General features: G+C 31.4%; 2 protein-coding genes across 2 annotated transcripts; both read right to left on the bottom strand.

Moving 5' to 3' along the window:
• Positions 1–443: 443 nt before the first annotated feature.
• On the bottom strand, positions 444–3,578 carry LOC118055984 (cytokinin hydroxylase). Its single transcript, XM_035068039.2, has 5 exons — positions 3,215–3,578; positions 2,875–3,101; positions 2,524–2,765; positions 1,899–2,277; positions 444–1,011 (listed from the first exon to the last, which is right to left on the bottom strand). Exons 1-5 carry the CDS (start codon positions 3,498–3,500, stop codon positions 589–591), a joined length of 1,557 nt encoding a protein of 518 aa, XP_034923930.1. The 5' UTR covers positions 3,501–3,578; the 3' UTR covers positions 444–588.
• Positions 3,579–16,333: 12,755 nt separating this feature from the next.
• Positions 16,334–22,057, bottom strand: LOC118055985 (probable dolichyl pyrophosphate Man9GlcNAc2 alpha-1,3-glucosyltransferase). The gene is made up of 6 exons (XM_035068040.2): positions 21,358–22,057; positions 21,074–21,260; positions 20,873–20,980; positions 17,592–17,753; positions 17,112–17,364; positions 16,334–17,032 (listed from the first exon to the last, which is right to left on the bottom strand). Exons 1-6 carry the CDS (start codon positions 21,765–21,767, stop codon positions 16,587–16,589), a joined length of 1,566 nt encoding a protein of 521 aa, XP_034923931.1. The 5' UTR covers positions 21,768–22,057; the 3' UTR covers positions 16,334–16,586.
• Between the last annotated feature and the right edge of the window lie 660 nt (positions 22,058–22,717).

The raw sequence follows: 22,717 nt of genomic DNA on the forward strand, positions 1-22,717 counted from the left end.
GCTATTTGTTTTATGAGCGTAGAAAGTGAGAGCACTTAGCTAAATCAAAGATCTAATTGGAGAGAAAACAATGGAAGAATCATAGTTATCTTTACAAGTGATGTGGGCATCAATTGCTAAAGAAGAAACCCTTTTTCCCCCTCTTCACATCTTTGTTTCTTTATTTAGTCTTTTCCATGAGCATCAAAGGCTGATCTACACAGCACTCACACTCGTTTTCCATCGCCTTTAGATACTCTAATGGCTTCATTTGACCTCTTAAGCATGCCTCTAGTGCCTCTCTCCTTCCTTCATTGGATGGCCTCCTGAGTTTTTTTGGCTTCACAAAAGCTTGCCTTAAATTAATCTGGTCTTAGATTACTCGGAGTAGTTAGGATATTTTGCTAATTTAGAGGTTAATCAGCACAGTTAATTACTTGTGAAAATGGACAGGCAAAGGCATGTTTGAACAAAACCTCTCTCACAGTCTTACTGTGCTTTTTTGATTTTATTAGTGGCTGTATCACCTTGTTTACAAAATTGAGAGCACAAACTTCACTACTTAGACATCTAATTTCTTGACTGTAATATAATGAAAAAATCTTTTTTTCACGAATTCAAGGGCTTCAAGTAAACTTGAACCCCATATTTTGGTTTTATTGTAAGGACGACAACAGGAGCATGGCGGTAACTATCTGAAATATTGAAGCTAAACTGGGAAATCAACATGGCTAATATGATTTTAGCTTCCATCATAGCAAAGGATTGGCCTATACAATTCCGGGGACCGGCCGCAAAAGGGATGAAATGCCGTCCGGGAGCGAATGACTTGGAGGCAAATCTGTCAGGATTGAACTCATTTGCATCTTTTCCCCATAATTCTTCGCTGTGGTGAATTGCTAGAACCGGAATCCATATCTGTAGCCCCTTCGGAATATCAAGATCACCTAGCTTAATATCTTCGAAGGCCATTCGAGGGAGCAAAGTACCCGATGGGTAGAGCCTCAGAGACTCGCTTACAACCATGTTTAACTGCAGCAAAGGAAAAAAGTTCGTATACAGGTTAGTTGACCATGAAGAACAGACTTGACCAGATAATCGGGGAATCAAAAGGCAAGGAATGCAGGTGGTTTTTGGCTTTAATGGAAGGTACAAAACTTTACATGGCCACTATAGGACCTTTGTTGACCATACCAACCTGCTTGAACCTAAAGAATACGAAATTCCTTTTGACTCATTAATTTAGGATGATTCCATTTTAATCATCACTAGGCTGGCAGCTAGGCTGTTAAATGGATTAATCAATATTGGGATTCTTTGGCTTCTTCCATTAAACTACATCTTGAAGCAATCTAGCTTAGAAAAACGAGCTCTGGAGTGGCGAACCATGAACTATAAGGCCTGATTTGTTAAATTAGGTGGTGGTGGTTCTATATTTTCTTTGGAAATGACCCTAGACTTGTCGTTTTCATACATAACTGAGTGCCACCAGCTAGCTAAAAAGCACAATAGTACAAGAGCATTTTGTCTAATTCTCTTTAATGACAAAAAGATATGCTACCTTAAAAAGAGAGAGAAATGAAAATATTTAAAACTGATATTCTTTAGCTTATCTGAGGAAGTTTGTCATTGCTAATTATATTGCTGCAAGTAGGATTTGGTAGGTACAACTTTTAGTTAAAAGTTTTAGAAAGGTTAGGCAATAACAACTATCTTATCAGTAGACAGGACAATTTTCAATTTACAATTGAATTCTTCACGAAGCTAGAGGAAATTACACTTAGAATCATAGTGTTGGATTTCAGTGTAATTATACCTCCCTGCACCATGGATTATACTGCCAATTAAGGCCCCCACTGTTTTGCATGGTTTAGGGTAAAGGGGACGGATTTTGAAAGGCTTGATAAATTGTTACTTACCAGATTGAATTTGGGAAGATGGTCGATTGAAGGAGTTTCACCATTGCAGACTTCTTTCACCTCTGCTCTCACCTTTTCTTGCCAGGAAGGGTTGCTAGCTAGGAGCATGACTGTCCATGTGAGTAAAAGAGAAGTTGTCTCATGTCCAGCGAAGAAGAATGTCTTACATTCATCCATAACCAACTGCAGGTTTATATTAAAACCATCACTTGTCTTCTTCTCCATCTCGTTTAGAAGCATCCCCAGTAAATCATCTCCATAAGAACTACTTCTGCCGATCTCTACGCAGTCTTTCCGGCTTTGTATGATCTCCAGCAGTAATCTATCCACCTCCATCTTCTTAGATTTTATTTGTCTGTTGTAGTTGCTTGGAAAGAACCTGTCAGAGGAATACATTAAAATTTAATCCCACATGACCCTGAATCTATTGTTAATGCAAGTTGTCGCAGACAAGGAATCACTAGTAAATTTCTGAAGAGCCAGAACCGACTTGAAAGAGAAAGAAGAGTATCAAAGGAAAAAAAATGACCACGTAAAAGAAATCCATACACTACTTTTTATCGGATATAGAATCAGATTATAAAAAAAGAAAAAAAAAAATTCTACTTCTCTGAATAAGACCTACCGGCTTCCGGGAAGGCACAAGTGCCTAGTTGCCTGATGACAAAGACTTTGCAATTCTGTTAAGAGATGGAATATTTGCTTCCCCTTTTCATAGCTACTACCGAACTGGGTTCTTGAAATTATATCAGCAGTAACTCTAGACATGTATTCACCGATTTCTACCTCTGTTTGGCCTGATTCCACTGCATTTTGCAGTGATCGGAGCATATTCTTTGTGCATTCCACCATCAGCCCTGCTTTGCTCTTCATAACCAGGAAAATAAAAAATCTAAATTAACCCACCATTTTTACCAGCACTTCAATCATTAAAAACGAATCAAATACTGAATCATGTCATAAGCTATATATTAACCTTGAGCCTTTCTCCCATGAAGGACGGCGCCGCAATATGGCGTTGATGATACCAGTCACTGCCGTTAGCCATTAACAAACCACGACCAATAAAATGTTTTGTTCCTTCTCTCTGCAGCCATGATTTTCCAGATTTAGTGCTATACTTTGTTAGAAGTTCCTTGATCATTTCTGTCTCCGATATGCACAGCCGTGGCTCTACCCCATTCCAAAATATGAACCTTTTCCCTGTAAGAAAAACAAAAAAGGAGAGCAAATATAAGTTTTTTCTTTCAGTAAAACAATGAATCAAGTCTCCGGTTCATGTCCCGTCGTCTCGACAGTGAGATATACTTGCATACCGTATTGTTTAGACCAAGCAACGTAATGTGGCAAGAGACGATTGACGGTGTCATGAGTGATGTGATCCATGTCCTTGGAAGTTGATTTAGAAACATAAGCGGCAACGTCTAGGATGTTTCCGGTGAGAGGACGGGGTTTTGGGCCACGCACTCCTTGCTTCTCCATGATTTTCTTGATGCGCCTTGGTGTAAGAAAATAACATGATATGGTGTCATATGCAACCTTGAGAAATGAAAAGATGAATATAACTAATAGACTTGTCAACACTAACATCATCACAGCCATGGTTGGTGGTGATCAATCAACTTATAAGCAATACACTTTGACACAGCAGACAGGGAAAAAAATATTGAGAGTTGCAGACTCGAGGATTGTCTAGTGTATCAACTGAGGAACATTAATTTATAGGCATAACAAAAAAGCACGAATTTTTAAAAGTTGTTTTTTTTTTTTTTTTTAAATGATATTAGAGGTTAAAGAGATATCTATTTTTAACAAAAACATCCTTATAGTTTCAATTTAGGCGATTGAATTCTTGCAATTTTCTCCATTATGTAATAGAGGTCCCTCGTCTATAATTATCTGTTAATTTTGACTTTTGAAAGTATGGGAACGCATGTTACCTTTTTATTAGTTTTTCAGTAGTGGTGTTTGACTGTTTGTAGATATAGTTGGGTTGAGTTTGAGTCTATAATTATATCTAATTTCAATTTTTAATATTTTATAAATAATAAATTTGATTGATTTATTTTTAAAACTTGAGTGAGTTGAATATATCAAGTTGAGCTAAAAACATTTTTTTTTTATGGATATTAAGATATTCACATATTGCTCTTTTTAGTTACGTTGAAAACTGGATGTGAAACATTTATAAATAAAATAAAATAAATATTCAATTCACAAATTACCAAATATAAATAAAAATAGAGAATAAAGTATATATATTGGGTCGGGTTGATCAGATTTTAAAAATCTTGATAAGTTACTAGACCGTGATATTAATTTCTTTGTATTTTTGACCAGCTATTATCTATAATATCCATATTATCATATATTGACGGATTAGGTCAAGTCAGATAATGCAAATATTACAGGAGAACCAAATTTTTTTTAATATCCCTAGTTTCAAGTTTAGAAAAAGTTCAAATTAATTTAAATTTTGAAAAAACAAATTTCTTGCCAACATTTTATTTATATATAAATAAATTTTTTTTCTAATTTATTTATTTAAAAAGTTACTTTTAACTATATTTTAAGATTTTAGAAATGATTATTATTTTTTTAACTCGACTTATTCTGGATTTGTTATTATTTTTATTTATTTAACTAACTCTTTACATATTTACCTAAATAAAGTGATTTTTTTAATTTTTTTTATTTATGTTTTTTTTTACTTGATAAAATTATGTATTTATAGATGAAACTTTTTTTATTCAACTTTTTATTTTTCTCATAGGCTTGTTTTTCTTAATTTATTTTTTCATGAAAGCTGATTTTATGTGTTTGAGATTTTATAATTTTGCATAAAATGCATTTATTTACTAATACTTTTATTTGGATTTTACAAATAAAATAAATAAAAAATAATCTAGAAACATAATACAAATATGAAAATCAACATAAAGTTTTAATCATTTTTTTCTTTTTAAATATAAAGTAAAAAAATGTTTTCTAATCTAAAACAATTTCTAAGTATAAATAAATAAAAATGTGAAAAACAAAATTGATTTTTAATTTTAATATATATATATATATATTAATTTTTTTAAAAATAAATAAATAAATATGTGAAAAAGAATTGATTTTTAATTTTAATATATATATTATTTTTTTTTATAAAAAAACTTCTTTTTTTCTATGATAGGAACGAATAAAAAGCTCACATGTGTTCCCCTCCCTTTTAAAAGGAAAAATTAATGGATAATTAGGTTGATTATAAATAGAAGGACCTCTATTGCCTAACGGACCAAACATCATAAGGATCTAATTGCCCATATTGAAATCGAAAGGGTATCTTTATCAAAAACCAAAAACGCAAGGACCTCTAATATCATTAAACATTTTTTTCCTATTATGTTTTTGGGTAGATTGGTAAATTTGGGGATTTGTTTTTCTATTTATAAAATATGCCAGTCAAATTGTTGATTTGCAGCATGATAAAATAATTAATAACATTTCGAATTATAAATCTACTATAATTTTCAAAACTAAATCTAATTCTTTATTCCACATAAGGTAAACAATAAATTATTTGCTTTTTATAGTAATCTATTGCGCTACTTTTGTTTTTTTAGAAGTAAATCTATTTTTTAATAATAGCCCGTTGTTTTTACTTTTCACAAATATTTTAAAAAGATATTAAAACATTTATATATTTTTATTTATTTCAAATTAATTCTTTTATATCAATCTTTTTCATATCTTTTACACATATCTTATATATAGAATTTTTTTCATTAATTAGCTCATTTCTTTTATATCAAAATTTTTTTATAGGTTGAAGATTCAAATATTAAACATATCGTTTGAGAACATGGTGTAAATCGCATTTCCAAAAAAATTCAAAAAATATTTTGGCTTAAAAATAATTTTTTTTTATATGTTATCGTTTTGATGCATTAATCTTAAAATAATTTTAAGAAAATAAAAAAATATATTATTTTAATGATTTTGGCATGAAAAACACTTTAAAAAGTAACTACAACCACACTTCCAAATACATTGGTCTAGATTACCAATTTTGAGTAGATTGGTAAATATGAATTGTTTTTTCTATTTTTTTGGTAGATTGGTAAATTTGAGGGTTTTTTTTTTCTATTTATAAAATTTTCAATCAAATTGTTTGCTTGATGATAGTAGTTTAAAAAAATTGAGACCCTCTCGTAATTGTTTTTAAAGATATGACTGTTATATTTGCTAAATATAAATCTTTAAAATCAAACGGGATAAACATGGTTTAAAGCATGATAAAAACAATAACATTTTATGGATTTAGTGCATTGAATTCAAATTATCAAATCTACTACAATTTTCAAAACAAAATCTAATTCCGCATTACATATATAAGGCAAATAATTTATCTTCGGCCTTGTAATCTATTGTGTTTTGTTTTTTCTAGAACTAAATCTATGTCCTAATAAATCTATATCTACAATTCTGCCTACATATATAAGGCAAATAATCTATTGTGTTTTGTTTTTTGTTAACAATCACGTTCATCCACACTTCCCCAATTATTAAGTATTAGCACCACCTAAATAAATAAATAACCAAGCACAACCAATTAATGAATATGAAGAGTAAGAAACTAAAAGAGATAAGTTTTAAACGCTAGATCATTTAGTGCAAATATTTTTTTTAGTAAATGTTTTTTTTTTTTGTTAAGAAATAAATCATGTTGTCAATTTTTATTTAAGAAATATATTACATATTTATGGGTGAAGACACGATTAAAAAAAATGAACAATGAACCTCAAAGTCCCTTAACCTATTCAAACGTCTATTACAATCTAAACAATGAACTTCAAAGTCCCTTAACCTATCCAAACGTCTATTTCAATCTATTAGTTTAATTATGTATCATTTACATCCTTATTTTATTTTAATCAATCCATTAATAATTAAGATATGATTTTCTTTTATATTCGTCAATGTTTCATTTATTCACTTATCTCGAAATTTTATTTTTTTTCATTTTAATTGATAAATAATTTATGAAAAAATAATTGCAATTAACAAGCATGATTGAATTAGGTTGAAGTTATAAAAAACAATAATTAGGATAAAACAGAATGGGTGTTTGAACAAATTTAGAATTTGGATTTTGAAATGTTTTTTTTTTTATTATTGAAAATAAGTATATATAAAACATATTAATTTCAACACAATGAAAAATAAATAGATTATTATAATGAAAAAGCAAAATATAGTCCATCAAATTTAAATGATTTTTCTTAATTTTTAAACTTAAAAATAAATTGCAGAAATGAATATAAATCATTGAATGAGAAAAATAAAAACTTCAAGACTTTTAACAATCTTGTTTATTTATAATCAATCAGACAGCTAATATCAGATCGTTTTCATTGAATGATTCCAAAACACCTAAAAAATAAGATGTAAATTAAGGTTTTCTGGAAAACTTAACCTCTAATTAGTTTTTATCAAACAAACATGAAAGAATACAACAGCATCAACACAAAAAATTCCAAGTTTGAAAACAAAAAAAACTACACTTCAAAGGATAAATTACATGTGAATTTTATAATAATTCAGCTCTAGCCAAATGTTGCACTCCCTATGTTGAAAGTTTGGGCTTCTATTATCATATGTAACCCGAAACCATATTTTTTGCATTCGAATATTTTTTATAGGCTAAAGATCCAAACCTTTAAATATGATTTTTTATCTCTTGTTCAAGAACAAAACCTAACAATTTTTTTTTATAGGAAATATTTTTTTAAAATTGTTCATGCTCTTTTTCATGGACTCAAAGTCGAGACCTAACAATCTTTTTATGGGATAAATATTGAAACCTATACAACCTTTATATAAGAGCAAAGTCAAAACATAAATGGTATTTTTCACTGGATGAAGATCAAAACCTACATGAGATCACATGTGTTGTAACCCAATTTTGACCAATTGGCTTTTTAATTTAATTTTATAGTGTTTAAAATGTAGAATTTAAAAAATCATAGATTTATTTCGATGAAAAATGTGATTTATCAGCTTGCGTGAAAATTAAGAACTGCAATGTGCTTTTGTCATTATATCCTTATCTTCAAGATAATCCATATCTTCAGGATAATCATTGTCTTCAAGATAATGATAGTTATTCACTTTTAAATTTGATTATTAATCAAATTCAAACTTAAAAGAAGAGAATGAGTTTGATTGAAACTTTGTTTCTCACACATGATAGGACTCTTTCACTATAAATACAGATCTCAGGGTATCCACAAGGAAAAGGAGCATCATAAAAAAAAAAAAAAAAAAAAAAAACTAAGAGGAGGCCAATAAAAGAAATCCTATGAGGAGGTCATTAGGAAAAATCAAGAAAAAAAAAAAAACAGAAATTAGAGAGAACGAGAGAGGAAAAGGGAGAGAAAGAACTCAGAAAAACAAACAAAAAAAAAAAACATAACACAAAGGCGGAGAGGAAGAAGGAACAAAGGGGAGGAAAACAAAAACAGAAGGAATAATACCAGAAGTAAGTCATTGTCCCCACCTTTTCACTTTTAATTACCCTCTTCCTGTAGCAAGTGTGCACAAGTAGCTCGCGCACACTTGCAAAGAAAAATATATCGGCCAGGTAACTGGTTTGAACCAGTAACTGGGCTGGTTTGGCTGGGTCTAGCCTAGCCTGCATGGTTGGGCTAGATCCAACCCAAAAAGAAAAAAGAAAAAAAAAGTGGGTCAGGTTTGGACTTTAGGCTCAGCCTTCTCAAATTGTGTTTGCTAAGGGTGTGTTTGACAAAACACACCCTTATGCCTTAGCCATAATCTTTATGCCCATTATAATTTGATATTTGACCAAACAAACCTCTTTTTTATAACAGAAAATTCCAAAAATATTTAGGGGTCTTCGTTGATTTATTTGTGAGCCCTTTGCACTTTGTTTTATTTTTTTCTTTGTGTTTGTATTTTTTTGTAGATGTGCTCAATCTGTGGACTATTACTGTTAAATACAAATATGTCGTGTAATGTTTTTTTTACTTCCATCTAAAAAAGGGCAAATAATAATAAAGGATAAACAAGAAAAAAAATGGCATAGAAAATTTCTTTTTCAAATTCTTTTTTTTTTTTTTGCGAAATTATTCACTTACACCATAGTTAGTTATCATATTGTTTTGGATTTGCATGACATTTACCAACGCTAGAGTTGGAAATATTCCTAGGAATTATTTACTAATGCTAGAGTCAGGAATATGTAATGAATAATAAAAAAGGAAAAAAAAAACAAATTATTAGTAGTTTTAGACAAAACCAACAATACAGCTTGCCTCAGGTAGGACGCTTAAGGGGTGATAGCATCTTTTCTTCTGCGTAACTAGTCTCATACAATAGAATCTATGTTGACTAGTTAGGGTTCATAATAATCATAATATAGGTGACAACTCCTTGAACAAGAAATTTTTCCCTAAAAAAAATAAGGTGCCAGATATCTCTTTTTTTTTCAATCAATATTATTTTCTTAATTGGTCGTCATGATATACGAGTGTTACAACATGAAAGTTCACCACTGAATATTCAAATGATTATAATGCCACTTACACTCTATCAATATTTTTTACTATAAAAATGAAAACAATACTCACTCACATAATAGATTACAAAGAAAATCTAAGTGTAAGTGTAATATAACTCTTTAGGTAAATATAGTTGTCGATCAATATGGAAGAGAGAAAGTAAACTCAAAATAGATAGAATGTGATTATGTCAAGATAAGAATAATTATTCAATGATTGCATCAAGCTATGAATGGAGTTATCGGGCAACTTATCCAATCTAAGTCATAATAATAATAATAAGTTGAAGGGAGTTGGATGTGAGAAGAAAAATAACTTATCCTAGAGCCTGTTTGGTGAGTTATGAATTGCATGTAAATGAGGTTGTCAAGTATGACACATGAAATGATTAAGAACATTCACGTCAAAAACTACATCATGCCTTGTAATATCTAGTTGCAATGAGACTCGCATCTTGAAGTGAGCCTATATGTGAAAGGAAAATAAAGAGTGTCAACATGAGATTTCATAAATCTAACACCGAGTAATTTCTCAACCCATTTTTAAAAGCTTCCTTAAGATTATAACGTGGCTTGCGTAAATGGTAAATAAGGTTAAGAATAACTAGGTAAAAATAAGGATATATAGACTTTTTCTTCAAGTTCGTTATAGAGAAAGGTCTTTTGGATATCTTTCATTGCAAATACAAATGAAAATATCAACAAAAACAATTATAACATTGGTATATTGTAGTAAAATTTACCGATAAAATATAATCTTGCCATGTCCCTCAATATATACCAACAAAAATTATTTATTGATGTATATCAAAAAAATTACAATGGAATAATAATAAATAAAAAGAATGATATGTTATTTTACAGATAGTATATTACCGATAAAATAAATATATCACTAATAGTTATCGATAAGTCTGTTAGTAAGATTTAAGTTATGATCTAATGAAGCGACCCTCCTTTCTCATTTATTTTTTTTCTTAAATTTATCAGTAAATTCATTAATAAGATTTAAAAATTTTATTTTTTGAAATAGAAAATTCAATCCCCTTTTCTGACAAATGAATTCATTGATCAAATTTTTAAAAAATAATTGTTAGAGTCTCTTCGAAAATTGACTTCATCCATCTGTCCAAATAATTTCCAAGAGGTCGTTAACATCAAGAGAGATCATACCGTCCATCTCAACCAATGAAATTTTTGTATCTTCTTCTTCATCAAACACCATATCTGCCAGGTCTTGTATTCCCTATTCAATTGTCAGCTAATCAAATGGAAATTTTTTATTATTTTTATTATTCATAAAAAAAGGGACATTTCTTGCTACATATACCTCGACTCATTATTCAAGAAAACAACGATTGGTTCCTCTTCTTTTGTGCTTGGAAATAACGTACCTACGCATAAAAAAACAAATATAATTGTAATAAAGTAGCACAAGTTGCTCTTTTGTTGTCTGATCTTGATCGATCTTGATAAAGTGTCCTTGGGTTTCAAAAAAACATCAATTTTGATCGATTACCAATTATTGAAAATGGTGTTGATCATGAATCTTGCTGTGGCTTCTGAACTCCTGCCATATTTGCATGTGGCTTTATTTCATCGAAGGCTTTTTTTCAGGCTTGCAGTCAATGTGTAAGCTTGCATCCATGGCTTTCTCTTGCCATATATACAATATCGACTGTAGAGTTCAAAACTAGCAACACAACTCTTTCTACATGAATTTCTCAAATTTTGTATATTTTGGAAGTATAAGCTTAAACCCATTATTGCAAGTACTTTAGTAATACAAAATCTTTTAGGGTTTATCTCCACAAAGCCATGCATGTAGCATAAATTAAACTTTGTAGCTTCGAATTTGGAATCGAGAGAAATAATGCACCGTTTAACTTTGTTGCTTTATATATTCGATCAAATCCGTGCAAGGAACCTGTTCATATTTTACGGGGTCAATTCGTTCAAAAGGCAGGGAAGATGCTTAATTGACTTTGTGTGTCTTAATTTGGTGTTTGACCACTTTATCAGTCAACGTAGAACCTTGATTAAAACGATTCGTTCCATGCTTAATTAATTCTTCAAATATTGCACAGGCAATTAAAGCTTGTTTTATACACAAGAAGGTGCATGAATTCCCTGTCTTTTTAACCTCCTCTCTTTCCTTCTGGTAAAGGGTTAAAGAAGCAGGCCTGCATGGGATACCCAACATGATGTTAATATTTCTGACGAAATGACGTCCATGACGATTAATTAATTAACCCATAGAATAATATTGTCGTCTATAATCTTCACGCCTCATAAATTCAGCATACCAACATGTTCAATAGTAATAATAATAATAATAATAATAATTAAAAATAGTGTAGCACACCAAATCAAATTAATTAGAAAAAATGATAAAATAGTTACTATGCATGCACCCAATAATCTAACTCTTTGATATGATAAAACAAAGAATTTCACATATCCTAAGATAAATTAATCATAATGGCCGAAAATCAAGCATACTCACGAGGTTTATATTAATCACCTCAATTAGAAGATTTTGTAATTAATTAATAATACTTGCTTGATCATGTCTCTATGTATCCAAGCATATAACCTTTACTTCACTGAATATTTCATACTACACGAAGAAACTCAAATAAGTTTATGAGTGTGAGAATCATAACTAAACAAAAATCAAAATCCCGAATTCTGTAAGCAAAATAGAAATAGAAAATTCTCCACCAAATCTATATAAAATCTTGCATTTTCTTTACATTGCATGGCACATGCAAAGCACCTAGCTATAAATAAATGGTAATAATATGAACACAAGATAATAATAGTAATAATAATAACTGTGCGAAATTTCATCGACATTCCTGTTAAAAGCTCATAAAGAGATTGGCTCGTACACCGAGTGGATCAAGAATCAACGCATGCATAGAATCCAGCCGAAAGTTAAAATACAAATTCTCCCAAATTTAGAAAAAAATAAATAATCTGGGCTTGCTGGAAAATATGATCAAAAGGGAACACAGAATCCCTTTCAAGAATCAAAAATTTATCGTATCATCGATCTTCGGATAAGTTCTATGAACAGAAAATGCACTCTCACTCATCTAATGGCAGGGATTGGTGAGTCGGTGCGTAAAACATATCCATGATCATAGTAAAATAGGCTCTAAAGTAACTTTTCTAAAAGGCAATTGAAGCAGAGATTAATTTAAAATGTCATCGATAACGGAAAGGGTTTCAGGGAATCGTGATCTGCTAATGATTAATTCCGCATTGGCTCCACATTTCAAATATAATTAATTAATAGGGAATTAATTAAAAAGCAATAATTGAACGGGGAAAAGGATGGGGATGAGAGGACGTGAAAAAAGATTAAGGCTGTTGTTTAATTATCTCTCGTGTTCTTTTGTCATTTTATGAGTCTCTAGAAGTAATTATCAAAGTTTTCCGTACGTCGAGTGTTAATAAATTAATATTCAGATATTTTTATCCACCGTGAGAAAAGAGTATCAAGTAGAAAATTAAAGTAGCAGAGTTATTAATGAATTTTTAAAAAAAGAATATGTCAGCTATTTATCCACTTGTAGAATAATTTTAAACTTTTAAATCTAAATTCTATATATTTAATTTTATTTCTTTGGATGTACTGGCATATAATACTATTAAAAGAAACTAAAAGGGTAGAACATTTACCGTAATTCTTTGTACCGTAACAAAACGACACAAATGGCTTTGGAAAGGGTAAAATAGTTTTTTTATTGTTTTTGTGCATGATAAAATAACTAATATATAATTAGAAATTTAAAAAAAAAATAAAACTATGCACTGATTGACAGGGGTATTTTTTAATTTTTTATTTCAAGCACAAAAAAATAATCTTAATGTCTTTGAATTAAATTTGTCTTTGCCTCTCAACTGAAGAGTGACACGTGTATCAAAAAAATATCAAGTTTTGCTCTGGTAGCCTTTTTTTTTCTTTACGCTCTCCTCTTCAGTTTAGAACTTTACCCTTTATATTTTTAAAATAGCCCTTTGATTTTGTTTTTTTTCAGATTTGATCCTAAATTTTTTTTATTTTAGTAATATTTTGCTTTTTAATTAACCTCAAATCTAGAAGACGTACGTGGAAGTTTTTCTTAATTTTAATTCAATAAAGTATTTATTTATTTTTTAATGAAAACGAATTGTTGACTAAACGAGTAAAAAAGAAGGGGAATGGGGGAGGACATGAACATGTGCATCGGTCCTAAAGAATTAGCCTTTAAACGAGAGCAAAGAACATGCTCTCATGGGGAGAAAGGATCATCGAGTGCCCTTGTAGGGGGGCAGTGTGCCTCTCACAAGATGGAGGACAAATTAGACAAATTTTGAATCAAAGGACCCCACATGTTGAAGCATATCAATTAATTTTGCATGTTTTAGCAAATTGATGGGTTCTGTATGCCTTCGTCCCAAGAAACGAAATGGACTGATCGAGGCAAGGCAAAACCATGCATGTGTTCCATTTGCTCCCTCTACATGCACTCTCTTGGTTTTTGGTCTACGGGAATGACAAAAACAGGCATCATATTTTTCCCCTTTTTTTTCTTTAATATTTCAGATATCTCGACGACAAAGTTTTTCTATGAGAAAACCACGTATAAAGAATATAAAAAAATCCTCCCTTTGGATTCGATATTAACCTATTTGGAGAGTTTGCAGGTTGCGGTTGCTTTTCAAAGTATTTTTCGTGTCGAAATGCATAAAAATAATTTTTTTTTTTATTTTTTAAAAATTATTTTTAAGATCAACGAATCAAAATAATTCCAAACATATAAAAAAAATTTTAATAAAAAAATAAATTTTTATGGAACGCAGTTTGCACTATGTTTTCAAATAGTGTCTTAATCTAAACAAAAATGATTGAGAAATGTTGATGTAGTGCATGATTATTCTCACTTCCATTAATGGATTCTCCAGCAGGTCCTGTGTGAATGTTAAAAAACGAAAAATTAAAAAAGTAATAATGGTATTGAATAATTTATCAGATATCAGATTCGTCTGCTCTTGTGGTTGGCATTAACAAGAAAGATTTCTTGGTTTATGGTTTTAAATGAAACATGTAGTGTATGAATGAGACCCACACAGCAAACTTTAATCTCACATCTGATGAACCCAGGTCGGTGATAATAGCATAAATTTCAACTTGTCATTGCAAAGGATTAACATAAAAACCTCTACTTGTTTTTGCACAGCCCAACGATGGAATCGTTATACAGTCTATAAAATTTATTGATATTATAGTAAGGATTATGTTTTAAAATATTTTTTATATTTTTAATTTTTATTTTTAATATTAACACTTTAAACCCATATAAAAATATCAAACTTTTTCAATAAAAAACTTTGTAGAAAGCAAAAATAAATACGCTCAAAGGGTATATTGAGCCATATTTGCCTGAGCACCTGTCAAAGTCAAGGGCATATTCCTTTCTATCCAGAGAAGGCAGAAAGGAGAGAAAATTCCTTCAGTGTTTAGAATATATTTAGCAGTGTCATAGCGGTTGTTTGTTAAATAATTTTTTGTATTAAAATATAGATTAATAATATTTTTTATTTTTAAAAAATTATTTTTAAAATCAACATATCAAAACAATCTAAAATATTCAAATTATATTAAATTTTAATAAAAAAAATTAAATTTTTTAAAAACTGTGTTTCCAATCTGATTCTTAGCATGGGGCAAGTTATTGAACCTGTGATTTGATTGATAAAAAACTGTAAAAAGAACAGAACAACTCTAGTACAATTCACTACTAATGCGGTACGGAAAGGATCCATGTTTTTTTACATCAAGCTAGCCTAGCCCATCTCAGGAGAATGAATGCTGTAGCAGTGACTGCAGGGCATTCTCACCTCCTGTCCGTGATGAACTTGAAAAATTCCATGGAAAGATGACAGGTCTCTTTCTTCAATCATGAGTACGAGACACTTTGATTGTGTTTTAGCTCGTATTGTACGATAGAAGGGATAAAAAATAGAAAACAAAATATTTTTCATTTAAAAAATAAATTTATAATTTACTGTAGTGCATGATAACATTCCTTCTCTTTTTATTCCATCTTTTCTGATAAATTGTTGTTGTTTTGATGATGACAAGTCTCCACAATTAACCAAACATTTCACTTTCACGCTTTATACCTGAGAAATCATCAACATGCAAGTTCGGCATTTTGAGCTTCAACTCCCGAAGAAGAAGTTATTTTGGTAATTGCTTTTCCTTTCAGGGATTCTTTTTATCAGGTAACTCATCAATCAAGAGATATGGTCCCATGGTTACACAGGAAAGACTCCAACACGAGGCGTTTTCCTTTCTTGGATGGGGGCATGGGTGGTTGCATGCCGGAGGCTCATCGGCAAACAGTTTATTAGTGAAACCAGGGATGAACTCCATATCTTAAAGCACCTCGAAATCAAGGGCTTGACAGAAACTAGGCCTCAAGACCTCAAAAAGATTCCAGGGTCCAAGAGGTGTATTTTCCTCTTGAAATCTCTTCCAAGTTCCAAGGACTCCCCGAATTACTTTCCCTCAAGTCATATGGGTTCCGAGCTGGGGTACCAGGTAGGTGCCAAGTTCAAAAACTACAACCTGCGTACCTTCATAAGGTAGGGGACGCTGCTCTACATATCTAGATGATTCATCTAATCAAATATAATACAGACATTAGCAGATGTAATTTACGCCCGTGATAAGAGATGGTAGTCGCCTTGCCATGACCTCATTGTCGTTTTCTTTTCTTGCCTGCTTACAAATTGGAAAGGGTATACGCGGTTCATTCTACAACTCTGGAAAGAAATGGCACTGGCAAATCTAATGAAGACCCAGCAACCATCACAGGAAGTTCAAAGCAAATTTAATTTCGAAAGTCATCAATCCCTACGGCTATTGCAAATCAACATAGAGCAAAATGATAAATGGGAGACTGGAGCTACATGATTAGTTGAGATGTGTTTCACTGTAATAGTTCTTCAGCCTGCATATGCTTACATATATGCCCCTGCCATCTCTACATCTGTGCCCCCACCAGCACAGCAACAAGATTCTAAATGCTAATACTAGGAACCTAAACCAAAAAACACAAAAATCAATTAAGTTTCTTTTCTTTGTCTCCAGATGTAAATTCTCTTGACAGCATCCATTGCTTTGCATTGGTGTAAACAGTAAAGCCCAATAAATGAGGGAAGCAGAAATTCATGATCATTGCTTCAAAAAGGTAAGGATACTTCTCAGGAGGGCGAATGGTTAAGTATATAATATGAAAAATAAGAGAGCACAGAATCATCACAACTGAGAATGTGATCATAGGCCTAGAGAGATGCTTTTTAATATGCCTTCTTCCACTGGGTGCAAGGTAAAGAAGGATGGAAGAAGCATAAAGAGCCATGTAGGGCACAACCAGTTTGTCACGACACAGAAGAGGAAACATAGAGAGCAATGCACAAAGCATTAATAACATAGAGTGCACACCAGGCAATTCCATTGCCAACAAGGTTGCAGGCAGAAGCGGCAGCAGAATAGACTTCTCGTGAACTGCAAAAATAGTGACTCAAATACTAGTTACACATGAGATCATATAAAAATATATAATATTAGAGAAAGTCCTACATACCTTGGAATGAAAATAAGTAGAACGCGAAAGAACTATTCAGCAACCCATAAAGGAAACCTTTACTGCTCGGAGCCAATATTTGTTGAATCATTGAAGGCAGAAAAGTCAATATAGTAGCAACCAAGCTGACAAATCTCAGAGAATCTGTTGTAAATAATCTCTTCCATTTAATTAAAATTGAGGTACTGCACCAAAAGTTAGCCACATAATCTTCGTATATCCCCCTCTCAAAAGGAGCAAGACGTGAAAGAACCTGTACCAAGCACCAACTTGAAGTAAATAGTTATGCTTGAGTATAACAATCAACTTCAGAGAAGAATGACGACCATCAACGTTTTGGTTCATTGATCAACATATTCATATAACATGTTAAGTGTGAACTGCTAAGGTAAAAATATGGAATGAGTTGCATGTGTAAGCCAATACAAATAAAACAAGGACCAACAAACTTTTTCTAACAATATTAATACTGCTTCATACCCCAAAAAAGGCATCTCTTGAATGAAGATACGGCCACCAAACAATAGCAAATGTTCCTAGGACAGCCAAGCCCAATTTTAAAACCTCAAGTGGGGGATTCTTACGCCTTAGGCAGCTACCAAACAGGTGGCTGAAAAACGCAGGAGCATAATATGCACTCATCTGGATGAAAACACAGAAAAACATCACCTTTAGAATTTATAATTAACATCAACCTAATAACAAGTCTGGACAAGTAAAACGAAGAATAATAAGAAATTCTGATTTAATTTAGTTGGGAAGGGTATAAAAAGCATTCATTATTTTTACTTCTTTGTTTCTCATTATGCAGAAATCATATGTCATCTCTCAGAATAAATACGTTACCCCCCCCCCCAAAAAAAAAAAAAATATATATATATATATATAATAATAAAAAAAAATTAAAAATTAAAAATTAAAAAAAAAATGGTTTTGCCTGCAGACAACATGCAGATGGTGGAATCCAGTGAAAGAAAACGATTGTTCCAAGACTAGATCCACCTTCAACGGTAGTTTCTTCAATATTGCACTTGCACTAGCTTAAGAAGTGCAACAGACAAAGCCACAACCTATATAGATAAAAGTCTGTACTTTTATGTTTCTTTTCAATGGGAGCATGTTCTCATTTTAGTTTTAGGGTACTGGTTACCCTCATCTCTGTATATACATTATCTGTTTGCTACTTTTGTGGCTTTGTTACCTTTGATCTTAATATATTCTTACATTTGATCAAAAAAAAAAAAAAAAAAGTCTGTACTCAGTAAATATGGATGCATATGGAAAATTAGGATTTTCAAGATCCCATCATTCTCTATATTTTTCTTCTCAGCGTTTCTCACTTTTTGGCAGTCAGTGTTACAAACTATTAGTAAATATTACCAGTGTTCAAATATATTATCATCTAATTTATGGAAAAGCAATGTCATACACTTATTTCTCCATAAGAAATGGGCAATCCATATCCCAGAATGAGAAGCATGAAAACTAAAAATCTTTATGAACATGCAAAGAAATTAGAATGGAAAAGAAAACATATATGAAATGATAAAGATTCAAAATGACTATGGGTTCTATGAAAAGTTTCTTATGTGTAATTGGAAAAATTGTCAGATGGACTTAGTGTACCAACTAAGACTAGGCCAATAGTGGTGCGACAGTGTCTAAAAGAAAATGGACATTGATGTTTGAATTCACCCATGTGTTATGTATTTATTGGTTTAATCTATGAGTGAATTCCTTAGAACATTTCACATAATTAAGGAAAGACTGGTAATAACAGGGTTGGCACCAGAAAGATGGCAATTGCTGTAACTAAATCCTCTTGTGTATTCATGCAAGTTGCACATCATAAACAACAAGAGTTGTTTGCAATCTACCTTGACGATACAATATGCAGTAAAAAGAAAGAAGCCAGCCAACATCAAGTCACAAGGACTCAAATATGAGATGTTCAAATGCGCATCAGGATGGTTGACAGGTCTAATATGATTAATGATATTATGTAAAGGTGTGTTTGTTTTGCACCTGCTTTTGCGTTTGCAGTGCAAAAAACACAACAAGGTGTTTGGTAACCGTAGAAACTACGTTTTATACTGTGGGGCCACTAAAAAATTGAATTTGAAACACAGTTTTCGTGAAGCAGTTTTTACATCCTTTTTTAACTGAGTTTTGTAAAACACTATTTGTTTTTACGTTTCAAAAGCGCTTTTGAAAAAAATTGATAATTTTTTATTTTTTTTCTTTGCTTCAAATGAATATTTTTTGGTGTTTTAAATCATTTTAATGCGTTGATATCAAAAATAATTTTTTAAAAATAAAAATATATTATTTTAATGCATTTTCAAGTAAAAAGCACTTTGAAAAGTAACCGCAACCACACAACTACCAAACATTTTATACATGTTTTTTGCTGCACATAAACCTCAACCACAATTTTTACCAAATATGTATCTAAATCCAACTAACTACACCTAACCACATTTTTTTAAAACTTACTTTTTCAAACCACAACCACAAAAGCTACCTCAAAAACAAACGCACTTATATTCCCATCCGGGGCAATTCAAGCATTTATATATTCCAAAGTGGAATACAAATTAAGAAAGTACAGATAGGCAACTAAAGTCAAAAGATATCTATTTATTGTCATGTCATTGGGCTTCTTGGAAATCCGGTGGTAAGGATATTCGAGTTGGGTCTTTTATATATACTGATGGGAATCAATAAACAGACACCGGCTAAAACCCCTCCAAGCAACACTACAGAGCCATGCATTATGAGTAGAAAACCAGATATGCCTTCTTTTAAAAAAAAAAAAAAAAAAAAAAAACCCTTCAGACAAATAGTCTCAGCTATGACTTCTATAATTCTCCAACAGATATTAACAATTAGTAAGCCTCTCAATCATGGAATCACATTGTTCAGTCAGCAGGAACTACCATTTTCACAATTAGAATATAAACTGCATTCAAACTCTGAACCAGGAAACAAAACAGCATTGAGCACCCACTCAATAGTTACTACACATTCCTAATCAGATTCCCCATCCAACCTCACCACAGTTAAGCAATTGTGCTACAGTAGTTAACATTTCTAGCTCATTATTCTTCCAGCCTTTTATCAATGTGGTCAGACATTGGCAATGCAAAATATTCACTCTGTTTATGAAACATGATAAGGGAGTTACTTATCCAAAAAGTGCAAGGTCCTTAGATTTATGGATGGAAAACATTACAAGACTTCATGTTGATTCCAGACATAGAAATTATACTGTACAGCAAGTAACTTGTATATTGCAGAGAGTTTATGCAATGAAGTCACAAACTTCCTCATGCTCCCTCATAAAAGTTCCTTGAGCCAATTTCCTGCTGAACACCAATAAACTTGTATGTTGCATTTATTCAACGAAGACAAACATACACTTTCTAACAAACCCTCAAAAGAGCTCATTGAGTAAATTTCCTGCTAAACACATTATCACAGCTTTCGTCCAACCTAATTTAACTTTATAGGTTAACTGCCCTTAAATTTTGAAGGAAAAAACATTTATTTGCAATTTGCTAAGCTAACTAGTAAAATGTCACCATTTCCGATTAAATTATTTGTTGAGCACATACAAAATACAGACCTTGGGTATGTGAGCATATGGGGTCAAAGAACATATATCACTTGTCTTCAAATTAGTTAAACACTAACAGAAGGCCCTTCTAAATTAATAAATAATTCATGCAATGCAAAAAAAGAAGAAAAAAAAAAAGCACCTGTTTATGGTTAAGAGAAAGACAGAACAGAACACAAGCTAAGAGATTTTTCCGTGAGAGAACAGCAGCAACAGCACCTAAAGTAAGGCCCAAGCTGATGCAATTAAACTGAAACAAAACCATATAAAATAGAAGAATAATCACATACCTCACAATTTAATAAACTCATAACAAAAGACAAGCACAAACTGTATTCAAAACCTGAAAATGGCCATGATCAATTAAGATCAAGCATGGATTGATTAAAATAACAGCAATGTGCCATGCTACATCACTCTTATCTCCACCGGACGGGTTGCCCCCATGATAAATAAAAATAAAATAAAGCACAGCAGGGAAAAATATCAGCAAATCAGATGATAAAACTGTCCACCTCATTAGCAACTTCCTGCAAACAAAACACAAAACATTCAATACCCAATACAACTAAAAACTCAACAAAACATAAAAAGAACAAAAATTGACAAATGGGTTATGATCCTTACCCGAAATGTGTCTCATAACCACGAGAAGTAAACAGTGAAACAGAATTTGGATCAAAATACTTGAGAATAAGACCATGAAAGTAACTCTGATAAGCAGTTAATGGAGGGTAATCGAGACCCCAATAACTTAAATCATTGTTTGTAGTGTTGAAGTACCAATCTTTAATTGGTAAATTGGTTGTAATCTCCATCCAATGACGTTGAGCTTCAAAGTCACCAAATTTTGGTGGACTGCCTGCACCTGAATATGAATGGAGAGAAACTGAAACTCTGAGAAGGAGACTGAAGATGCTGATTAAAAGAAATGAGCCCATTATTCCTTTTTGGAAAAACAAGCAGGAGATGTCATAAAGGTTGTTGCTTTCAGTTTCTGGCTTGGGTTTTTGGACCTTCTTTCTCTCCTTTTCCATTTTTGTTTCTTTTCTTTTTGGAATGGAAATTACCTGATGTTTTTGTGGGTTTTTAATGGATTCTGGTGGGTGAAATTCTGGAGTTTTTGACAATGAATTTGGGTGGATCAGCAGTCATGATGGGTAAGGACGGAGCATGTTGGAGGCCGGAGGATGGCTGGTGCTCAGGGTACAAGAAAGTCTAAACGGCAAACTTTTCTTTCTTTTGGTGAAGGGCCGGGCAGGCCCAGGCTTAACGGATAGGGTTTGTGAGTTTTTGAGCTATTTTTTTCTAATAAAAGTTTTGGGTATTAAACAAATTGTGTTATTTACTTATTTTCCATCCATAAATATTGTGAATTTCACATCATAGTTGTTATACGGCGGGCATATTTTGATCTGAAAATTATATGATTTGATATTTAATTATAATTAAATCCAAAAAAAATATTAACTTAGCAAAACTTAACAAAACTTAGTTAATATTAATCGAGGGTTTCTAATAATCAAGTCAAACCCAAGTCAGGTCATAATTAGTTAGTATTATGGAAAATTTTAAAAAATATATTATTTTAATAAAAATAATTAATATGACCTAGTAAGATATCTCACATTTTTTTTCATATTACGATTTTCCAGCCTTTTCTTTTTCTTAATATAATTATTTATAGAAAGAAGTTATATCTTGCTTTTAAACTATTGGATTTCATCGGGATTATCTTTTAATTATTAAGAATTAAATTATATAAATAATAAATATATTTATGATAAAGGGAAATATCATATAAAATGTGATTTTTCAAATGTTTTATTATAGGTTTTAAGAAATAAAATAGATATATTGTTAAATAAAAAACATAATATAAAATTTTATATTACAAAATAAAGTAAAAGAAGAAGGTATTTTATTCTTGCAATTACCGTAGACATGATAATAATTTCAATATAGATTAGCACAGTTATCCACAATG

Source organism: Populus alba, chromosome 4 (genome assembly GCF_005239225.2).
Source record: "Populus alba chromosome 4, ASM523922v2, whole genome shotgun sequence".
Classification (NCBI taxonomy): domain Eukaryota; kingdom Viridiplantae; phylum Streptophyta; class Magnoliopsida; order Malpighiales; family Salicaceae; genus Populus; species Populus alba.

Coding starts and splice junctions, on each gene's coding strand:
- LOC118055984 (XM_035068039.2), bottom strand. CDS start 3,500: ATGGCTGTGATGATGTTAGTGTTGACAAGTCTATTAGTTATATTCATC. Junction 2,278..2,523: donor TTGTGCCTTCCCGGAAGCCG/GTAGGTCTTATT, acceptor TTCCTCTGACAG/GTTCTTTCCAAGCAACTACA. Junction 1,012..1,898: donor ATCTTCCCAAATTCAATCTG/GTAAGTAACAAT, acceptor CCTTTGCTGCAG/TTAAACATGGTTGTAAGCGA.
- LOC118055985 (XM_035068040.2), bottom strand. CDS start 21,767: ATGGAAAAGGAGAGAAAGAAGGTCCAAAAACCCAAGCCAGAAACTGAA. Junction 17,754..20,872: donor TTTCTCTTAACCATAAACAG/GTGCTTTTTTTT, acceptor GTTTTCATCCAG/ATGAGTGCATATTATGCTCC. Junction 17,033..17,111: donor CTACTTATTTTCATTCCAAG/GTATGTAGGACT, acceptor CTATTTTTGCAG/TTCACGAGAAGTCTATTCTG.